Source organism: Furipterus horrens, unplaced genomic scaffold (genome assembly GCF_987537825.1).
Source record: "Furipterus horrens unplaced genomic scaffold, mFurHor1.1.pri manual_scaffold_4, whole genome shotgun sequence".
Taxonomy (NCBI): Eukaryota; Metazoa; Chordata; class Mammalia; order Chiroptera; family Furipteridae; genus Furipterus; species Furipterus horrens.
Window position 1 is genome coordinate 64,023,545 of NW_028327174.1, and position 10,874 is coordinate 64,034,418.

The window sequence follows — 10,874 nt, forward strand, 5'->3', positions numbered from 1 at the left end:
ACTGCTGTCTTGTTTGATCCACTCTTATCTGGGAGTCTCTTTGTCACAGTGGAGCCTCTACCAATATACCTGGACTCACACACTGCCCTTGCTACTTTTTGAGGGTTAAAATATTTCTTTAATGAAATGACTATGATAATAGGTGGGATTTTAAAGTATTTAACAAAAAAAAAAAATTAAAAAACGTCAACAGTCTTATATTAGTATTCTCCAAACATTTAAAAAATATTTTTGATCTTTGAAAACAGAAGTTTGAGCAAAAAAGAAAGAAGGAAAGAAAGAATGGACATGGGCAATAGTGTGGTGATTGCTGGGGGGGCGGTGGAGGGAGATGAAGGAGGGTTGGGGGGATGAATGGTGATGGAAGGAGACTCGACTTGGGGTGGTGAACACACAATACAGTGTACAGATGACATTTTGTAAAATCGTGCACCTGAAACCTGCATAATTTTGTTAACCAGTGTCACCCCAATAAATTCAATTAAAAAAAAAGTTTGAGACTTCCTAATTTTGATAGTATATGGACCAAATAGGATATATAAACATTAAGGCTCAAGCATCTGCTTGGCCAGGAAGCACATTCTGGCATCTGGCAAAGCTCTTTCACAAGCTACTATCTCCATGTGGCGTGTCTGTCATAACTAAGGCTACTTCCAGGTTTTTAGTTGGAAAATGAAAGATGGAATATGATCAGTGAAGGAGAGCCTGTGTTGGACTCATTAAAGACCATAAAAACAAAACAAAATATTTTCAGGCATGTGTTTTCTGTACCGGGTACAGAAATAAATTGACAGGACTTGAGATTTCTACAATAGTCATTGACATTAAAGAATGTCATGTATGACTGATTAATAGGGGATGCCTGGAAAATATTGAGACTACCACGATCTATTAGCAAGGTCTGCCTAGGGTATGGCAGGGATAATTTCTGCTTTAATTTAGAAATGCCTTGGAATGAACTAGAAAATCTATTTTCCTTACCTGTGTGCCACGCTGCCCTTTTTGATATCTGAAATGACAAGGGGGTCTCCTGGTTTTCTACTGGATGGTGCTGTAATAATGAAGATAGAATAGTCACATCTTTATATCCATGATTCACCTACTACTATACATTTCCTGTTCTATAACAGCCGTTAATGCAAGTATAGTTCATGTGTAAAGCAGAGATGATTAAAAAATGAATTAGAAATGTGTATACTACATCTTCTTGATGTAAAAATATGTTTCCATTAAAGTATTTATAAACCTAAACACTAAAGTCATTTTAAATTTGTAATTGCAAAAAGCAACTGGAGAGCTGCTCATCAGATTTAAATCTATTTTAATCTGTGATTCTCAAGAGAGGGAAACAAAAGGTGGATACTGTAATAAGAGAATATTAGAAGTCACTGGGGGTTCCTGTTAGTGATACTCAAGTGTGCTCCCTTTGACCCTGCCTTTCTCAGCTCCTTTCAAGGGAGGGGACAGCCTTGTTCATGGAAATGTACTGCATCATTCAAGTGTCCTGGGTGGAAAAGTGGATGAGAAGCATTTGTTTAAAGTTGTTTTCCTTCCCAGACAAATCTTTTGCTAGATATACTATAAATCTTTAAAATTTGTTTACAAATTCACACCTAGAATGTTCTGAAATCTGACTATTTTATTTGACTGACAGTAGTAAATATTTGGTGCTACTTAATTATATTTTATGCATGTTCATAAAATTGTCATGTACATACAACTTTCACTGAATTTACACATAAAACTATTACCTGGCACAATGGTCATTTTTGAGTTTTATAAATTTTCTTAGAAATATTTCCATTTGAGAATGAAAACAAATTAGTATTGGGTCTACTTAGAATTAATCTTGAAAATGAACTATAGTCCCAATGAATATAAAAATATCATCTTAATATAAGAATTCAGAAATATAATTTAATCTACGCTGATACTTAAATTAACCATACAAACATTTGTAAAAAAACAATTTGCTTCCAGGAGGAGAAGTTTTGCCAACCTAAGCCTGCAGTGATCATTAAAAGGCCCCTAAAGTAAGATTTTCTTATAAACACTCTGATCACCCCATAATAATCATAGAACCATATCATAGCCCATAATCCCATCTGAATCCCAGGAAAACGTTTATACACAAGAACAGATGGCTTAATATCTCAACACAACATGGAAAGAAAAAGCAAACACATATACCAATACCTTACCCACTGTCTAAATTGGTCCATAGGAAATGTTAATGGGACTTCATTCAATCATTATTCTTGGCTTCTAGCAAAGAATGTAAAACATTCTATTCACTACAATTAATTCATAATTTATAGCTCCACTCAATGATTTGAAATAATTCCTCTAGAGAAATATAAACATCTAGCATTTTTATTCACGTCATATTTCAGAATAGCAAATTGTTCTGGGCATGGGCACAAAAATAAAAAGTTTGTTATTACCAGCAAGTACAACTTTCTGGCATCTGCCAATGAATTTACACAATGTTTTGCCAAGCAGAAGTAACCATCACAGAACACTCAATATTTCCCTTGGTTTAAAAAAAATCCATCTTCCACTGAAATGGCCTGAAACAAAACAATAGTATAAACAAGAAGATACCTCAAACCCATCAGTGCCTTCTTTGCAACAGAGGAAAAGAGCACTGTGAACTCTTGGACAAACCCACACAGATTTTCAGAGAGGTTTGAAACTTCCTATGGTCTCCAAACAAGTGTGGTGTCCATTCTCACATTTACTAGATCCTTCTCTTTCTCCTTTAACCAAGTCTATACCTGAGGTTTGAAAGGTCCATTAGCGTGGGTGCCCACTGGAGTGACAAAATTGAACCCATAAGTGGGTCCAAATCTCCATAAGCTCCTGACCATGTCTGTCTTCCCCCTCTATACCACTATTATATTCATGTATGTTTCTATTTTCATGAAATATCTTTTTTCCATCCCTTTACTTTGTGTCTGTGTGTGTCTTTCGATCTAAAGTGAGTCTCTTGAAGTCAGCACATGTAAGGGTCTTGTTTTATTATCCAGTCAGCACCCATACATCTTTTGATTGGAGCATTTAATCCATTTGCATTTAAAGTAAGTGTTGATAGGTATGTATTTATTGGCATTTTATTAATAATTATTTTGATTTTTTTTTTTCTTCTTAGAGAAAACCCTTTAACACTTCTTGTAATCCTGGTTTGGTGGTGATGAACTCCTTTAGCTTTTTCTTGTCCAGGAAGCTCTTTATCTGTCCTTCCATTCTAAGTGATAGCTTTCCTGGATAGAATAATCTTGTTGTAGGTCCTTCCTTGCTTTTCATAACTTTGAGTATTTCTTGTCAATCCCTTCTGGCCTGCAAAGATTCTGTTGAGAAATCAGCTGACAATCTTATGGGAACGCTTGTAGATAACTGCTTTTCTCCTGCTGTTTATAAGGACTCTTTTTATCTTTAACCTTTGGCATTTTAATTATGATGTGTCTGGGCTTCTTTGGGTTCATCTTTTTTGGGATTCTCACACCCATGATGGAAATGTTGGCAAACTTGGAGTTGTCCCAGAGGCTCCTTATATTGAATACTATCCTCATTTTTTTTAGATCTTTTTCTTTTAGCCATTCTGATTGGCTGTTTTCCACTTCCTTATCTTCCAAATCTCTGATATATCCTCTGATTTATCTTCTCCACTGTTGACTCCTTGTAATGTATTCTTCATTTCAGTTAGTATATTCTTCTACTGCTTTCTCACTTATGGAGTTGCTGTTGAGAAGTCTGATACCATTCTGATTATTTGTATTCTGATACATTGTATAAAAACTCCATTTTACCTTCTGCCACTGGAAGCCTGTACATTTGTCTTTCTTTTCTTTGTGTTTTTAAATTTTACAATGATGTGCCTTGGTGTAGGTCTATTTTCATCCAGGGCTCATGGACCCATCAATTTGGAAACATATCTATTTTAAGAAATTATATGAAATTATTTAATGCTTTACTTTCCTCTTTCTGCAATGGTTATTATTTGGCTGTTGTGTTATTTGGACTCATCCTATGTAATTCCTATCTATTCTAGATTCCTCATTTATTTTTGTTACAATTTCTAGAAAATTTTTTCAAATTTATTTTTTCATATTTTATTGAATTTTTCATTTCTGCTATATTATTAAGTTTCAAAAGCTCTTTGTTCTCTTCTGTATGTTATTTAGCAATAGTAGTCATTTCCTCCTCCCAGTGATATAATCTCTTTTGTTGCTAATGAGGTTAATGATAGTTTTTTGCTTTCTTTTTCCTGCATGTGCTTTTTGTTTTTCTTCTTTATTTTTTTAAAAGATTTATTATTCATTTACTTATTTATTTATTTTCAGAGAAAGGGAAAGGAAGGGAGAGAGGGAGAAAGAGAGGGAGAGAAACATCAATGTGTGGTTGCCTCTCACGCGCCCCCTACTGGAGACCTGGCCTGCACCCAGGCATGTGCCCTGACTGGGAATCGAACCAGCAATCCTTTGGTTTCCAGGAGGGTGCTCAATCCACTGAGCCACACCAGCCAGGGCTTCTTCTTTATTTTTGGTGGTAGTCTTGCATATTAGATTTTTTCTTCAAGTGTCTTCTTTTTTTATTTCTTAGCTCTCTGTTCACATTAGACTGTGACCTTAAAAAGCTGAAACTTGGTGCATCTGAATGAGACTTGTGGACTTTGGTCTTCATTGTCTAGTTCAGGCCAGGCTGTTTCTTTGGATCAGATGGCTCTGATTTTTGAATCTTGTTTGGAGGATATTAAGCCTGGCTACCTGGCTTCTTTGAGCAGTCTCAACATTCATTATGTAAGCTTTCACCTACTCTTGTTTTTAGAGCAGAACTGCTACACTCAGCTGTGCCCTCCCAGGCCAGAGACCTTCTATGGCATGCTTCCCAGAGAATAAAACTAGGCTTCTGGCAGGAAGGAAAGGAGTGCTTAGCTGTGCTAAGTGGGAGAAGGCACGTAAGGAAGAAGTAGAACATGACAGTATCTATCCTTTGTTTTAAAAAGTTTATATTAGAAGACAGGTGAAATCATCTGAATTTTGTAGTGAATTAAATATGAATCAAAAAGTGTTGCATGAACATTCTATAATATCCAGTCATTCATAGAACATACTCTGCTCGTCAAAGTACTTTGCTCAAAGGACCTGATAAATGTCCAAATGCCATTGGAGTAAAACACATGCACACACACATGATCATTCAGTTTTACTTTAATTTTGACTATATATATAAAAATATATATATATTACTTGACAAGTAAAACAAGTTATTTGATTTGAAGTGGAGCAGTGAGTAGAGATTTTATAGCAAAGCTGGCAAAAACTTGAACTATTCTCTTTTAAATATGCTTAAGACTTTAGGGGAAAATGACAGATTTATTGTGCTTATCATGAAGATTCTTTAATGATTTTATATATATAAAAAAGCAAGCCTTTGTTCTTGCAAACAATCCAGTCAAAACTAAAAATGAAAGCTGACAAATTAACTGCACTCAAAAAATGCTGTCTTCTGCTTTTGTACTATAGTATCTGGGAAGGTTCATCAATTAGATTAAGATGGGGATGAGTGGTAATGTGACAGCAAAGCCAATGTTAAGTCAGACAGATGGGCTTGAATCCCTATTTAGCCTTTATAGCTCTGGGCCTATGGGCAGGTTATCCAGCTGAGCCTTACTTTCTGCTCTGTAAATGGGCATAGATGTCAGAGCCACTTTGAGGATTAAATGGGAAGATACATAAATTGCTTAGAGCCATTCTTAGAACAAAGTAGATGGAAATTTGTCTGATAAAAGCAAAAAGAAAACATCAACATCAGAAGGACATTACTGACAACTGTACATAGCAACCAGGATTCTTTGGCTTGAAAGGCAGGTGGGCTGCGCTCTCTGGCTTCTGATTGGGTGAGGTGTCAAAACTTCAAGATGCTACTTCCAGTTCCAAACTGCATCCCACTGCTAGGTCGGGCCACTTTATTTGTTATGATAAATTACTCCATATTATAGCAATAACGTCAATAAAAGTAATACCTGATACTAACGTGCTATGAATGTCTCATCAACAACTAAAGTAGTCTAAAACTGCTGACCACACCCAAATTCAGAGGGACTCATTCCTCAGCCGATTAGGTATGAAGAATGAGCCTTAAGCCAAAGGTGAAAGGCTCTGATGATATCGTTTAGAGATGAAGGCCCGTTTCTTACCACTCGGAATTTTCACGAGGTGAAGAAGACAAAAGAGGAGTTGGTATAGAGTGAAAAACATCAACAAACCTTTGCTGTACGTAGGTTTCACTAAGGGTACCTGTGTTTGTTTGAGAAAAGAGTCCCTTTATTTCCTAATGTTAGCATAGTTGCAGTTGTCACTAAATTTGGTGGGGTAGAGCTTTGATTTAAATATTTCTCAGGGCTCTATGAATGAAGTAAACAATGATCATTGTAATGACTATCATTTGTTAGGGTCATATTTATATATAAATATAAATACAAATACATAATTATATTATATATTAGATGTATAAGGTGTTTTAGGCACTTTACATATACAAACTGTTTTAATCTTCTCACCATGCTACAAAGAAGCAATAAGTACACCATTTTATAGACAAGGAAACTGAGACAGGGAGTGGGGCAGTCTGGGCTCTGAGTCCCTGCTCATAATCATTTTCCAGGACAGTACTTCTTACATTCACACAATAGCCTTTGCACAAACAATTATATTAACCATCTTCTTCAGAGTCTCATTTCCTAAAGTGCACAGCGATTAGTAGAAAATTGTTTATAAGATTCCTTATTCATTCACTCAATAAATATTTTTTAAATTTAATCTTTACTATATTTTTTTCATTAACATTTAGACCCCATAAATCCCACTTCCTCCAGCAATCACCACACTGTTGTCCATGTCCATGAGTTCCTCCACTCCCTAAATTCTCCCTGCCACTAGCTATCTTCCTGCTCCCCATCTATGAGTCTGTCCCCATTTTTCTTGTTAGTTCAGTTTGTTCATTAGAGTCCACATATGAGTGACATCATATGGTAATTGTCTTTCTCTGACTGGCTTACTTCACTTAGTAAAATGCTCTCCAGGTCCATTCATACTGTGCAAAAGGTATAACTTTCTTCCTTTTTATGGCTGAGTAGTATTCCATTGTGTAAATGCCTCATAGTTGTTTTATCCACTCATCTACTATGGACACCTGGGCTGCTTCCATATCTGGGTGATTATAAACAGCACTTCAATGAACATAGTGGTGCTTATGTTCTTTCAAATTAGTGTTTTGGCTTCCTTCTGATATATTCCCAGAAGTGGGATTGCTGGGTCAAAAGGCAGATCCACTTTTACTTTTTTGAGGTATCTCCATACTGCTTTTCACAGTGGCTGCACCAATCTGCATTCCCACTTGTTTATTGATTTATTGATGATAGCCATTCTGACTGGTGTGAGGTGGTATCTCATTGTGGTTTTAATCTGCATTTCTCTGATGATTAGTGATGTTGAGCATCTTTTCACATGTCTATTGGCCATCTCTAGGTTCTCTTTGGAGAAGGGTCTGTTCAGGTCCTTTACCCATTTTTTACTTAAGTTTTTTTTTTTTTTTTTTGTGTGTGTGTGTGTGTGTGTGTGTATTGAGTTTTATAAATACTTTATACATTTGGTATATTAACCTTTTATCAGATGTAGCAGAGAATGTGTTCTCCCAGTTTGTGGGTTGTCTTTTTATTTTGTTGATGATTTCCTTTGTTGTGCAAAACTTTTTAGTTTGATATAGTCCCATTTGTTTATTTTCTTTTATTTCCCTTGCTGGGGGAGATATATCCAATAAAAAATTTCTATGAGCAATGTCAGAGATTTTGCTGCCTATGTTTTCTTCTATGACTTATATGGTTTTGGGCCTAACATTTAAGTCTTGTTAGATTGTTCCCTTTATCATTATGTAGTGTCTTTCTTTGTCTCTTACTATAGCCTTGGTTTTAAAGTCTATTTTGTTGGATATAAGTACTGCTACCCCACTTTTCTTTTCCTTTCCATTTGCATGAAATATCTTTTTCCATCACTTTAATTTTAGTCTGTGTGGATCTTTTGATCTGAGATGGGTCTCTTGGAGGCAGTATATATATATGGGTCTTGTTTTCTTATTTACTCAGCTATCCTAGTCTTTTGGTTGGAGTATTTAAGCCATTTACATTTGAGGTGATTATTGATAGATACATACATAGTGCCATTTTGTTGTTAGACTGTTTTTCTCTGTCTTTTTTTCATTTCTTCTTCTCCTTTTTAAAACAAGCCCTTTAACATTTGTTGCAGTACTACTTTGGTGTTAACAAACTCCTTTAGCTTTTTCTTGTCTGGGAAGTTACTTATTTCTCCTTTGATTTTAAATGATAGCCTTGATGGGCAAAGTAGCCTTGGTTGTCGGTCCCTGCTTTTCAACACCTTGAATATTTCATGCTATTCCCTTCTGGCCTGAAATGTTTCTGTTGAGTAATCAAATGGCAGTCTAATTAGTGCTTTCCTATAGGTAACTACCTGCTTTTCTCTTGCAGCTTTTAGGATTCTCTCCTTATCTTTAAGTCTTATCATTTTAATTATGATGTGTCTTGGTGCAGGCTTCTTTGGGTCCAACTTGTTTGGGACTCTTAGCTTCCTGGACATTTTCCTTCACCAGATTAGGGAAGTTTTGGTCAGTATTTCTTCAAATAGGTTGTTGATCCCTTGCTCGATCCTCTTCTCCTTCTGGTATTTCCATGATGTGGATGTTGTTATGCTTCATGTTGTCCAAAATGTTCCTTAAGCTCTCCTCACTTTTTACAATACTTTTTTTTCTTTTTGCTGCATTGTCTGGGTGTTTTATTCTACCTTCTCTTCCAAATCACTAATTTGATCCTTGGCGTCATCTAACCTACCAATTATTCCTTCCAGTGTGTTTTTTAAATTAAGATATTGCATTCTTAATTCTGACTGGTCCTTTTTTATGGTTTCTGTGTCTTTTTCTTGCTGTTGAGAGTATCCTTATAATCATTACTCTAAACTCTCTATCTGATAAATTGTTTATCTCCATTTCATCTACTTCTTCTGGAGAACTGTCTTCTTCTTTCACTTGGGGTTTGTTTCTTTGTCTTCCCATTTTGGCTGCTTCTTTGTATTTTCTGCCACAGTTATTAAACCAAGCAGTTGCTAAGCTGATCAGCTGTTAAACTAATCAGTCTGTAATCAGTAGCCTGGTTTAAGCTCCACCAACTGGGCAGAGTAATTCATTTGGTTGGGCTATTGCTTCCTCTCAGGCTGATGCCACTTGGATAGCAGTGTTTTGCCTAGGAAAGATGGATCCTGCAGTATGGGAAATGACTAGGTACAGGGATCCTGTCAGCTGTTCCTTCAGTTCTCTCCCCAGAGCCACCAACCCCACATTCTCCTCAAGCATCTTTAGTCCACTCTGCCCTCCCTCTGCCGGAGCCCAGAGTAAGCTGCTGCAAACGAAATTTTGTGTGTTGGCCCTTTAAGAGGCTTTCTGTGTCTCTAGCCATCTCTCCCTGGCAGAAATAAACCCTGCTGCTTTTCACAGATGGATGTTATCTGAGTTCCTTTCCTACTCTGGTACTGTAGGCTAGGGAGCCCACCTTAGTGTTTAGACCCCACACTCCTCAGGGGGAACCCCCAGCCACTGAAATATCCCTCTGGAACTTCAACTGCCACCCATGGGAGCCTGGCCAGCCCTCTTGTGCTTCCTCCACACTCTCTACCAGTCATGTTGTGGTGAAGTGTTTTCTTCTGTCTGTCCTTGGCTAGTGTTCAGTTGGTTACTCAAGATACTTGCTTTACAATTTAGTTGTAATTCCAGATTGGTCCGGGAGGAAGGTTAGTGTAGCTTCTACTTACTCCTCCACCATCTTGGATCATCTAATAAATGCAAATTAAATGAGCACCTTGTATGGAACGGAGGCATGCTAGGCCTCGAGAGTTAACTATTTCATAACAATGAAAATGGATCCTGACTTTTATTTCTTTTAGCAAATTATACTTTCTCAACTGGCAAAACATGAGCATATTCCATAAGGAGTCACAAACTCAGTATGCTGATGATTAGTTGTGTAAATGGCGCTGTAGCTCTAGAAGGGCTGACAAGCATGTGGGACAAGCTTCTTCTCTCCATCCAGGAAGAGCCTCACACCTGTCGTTTCCATGAGTAACTTGAGCTTGTGGCTGGCTAAATTCAAGCCATTCTTGTGGTGAGTGGTTTTGGGTAGTTCCCATATTGGTATTAAAATCAGTTTTAAAAGTAATATTTAGGGCATATGTAACACTATCATATAGTGTAATTTTAAGTAGTTCTTCATGTGAGTAAAATATTTGGTAGTTGTATGTACATGACTACACCTTAAACAAACTGAACATATTAATATTTACTTAAAAAATACAGCACGGGATTAGTTTTCAAATGAATACTATCTTTTATGGTTAAATTATGTTTTATATATATCAGTTTTAAGAATAAATGTATAAAAACACAAAAAGACCTTTTCCCTAATTAAAATCTGAGGGTAAAATAACTGTGTGGCAAAATGGATAGCAACAGAAACTTCTGAAGAGGTGTGTTCAGTATGTACAGTAGCGGTAATCACCTCTCGGGCAGGTAGTATGTTCTCCAAAACTCAGCACAGCCTAGGCATGGTGGGCACTCACAACGCAGTTATTTAATGAAGACAAAGGAAGAAAGAATGGAATGGAAGGAAGGCAGGGCCTCTGTGTGGAGGCAGCAGGGTATGTGCTGCACAACTCCAAGAGGTACCACTGTCACAGCTGATTCTGATGAGATAAATGAACAGAACGGAGTAAACAGAATAAATAAGAGCAGCCTTAAAGTTACATGGAGGTTGC

At 36.8% G+C, this 10,874-nt stretch overlaps 1 protein-coding gene across 2 annotated transcripts in view; it reads right to left on the reverse strand.

The window, feature by feature from the left end:
• The window catches only part of GRIP1 (glutamate receptor interacting protein 1), a 681,920-nt gene that overhangs the window by 49,791 nt on the left and 621,255 nt on the right, over positions 1–10,874 (reverse strand). For both annotated transcript variants that reach the window (XM_090273572.1, XM_090273573.1), the window contains one exon: positions 982–1,051. In XM_090273572.1, the coding sequence (XP_090129698.1) occupies positions 982–1,051 (70 nt within the window). The remainder of the gene's footprint in view (positions 1–981; positions 1,052–10,874) is intronic.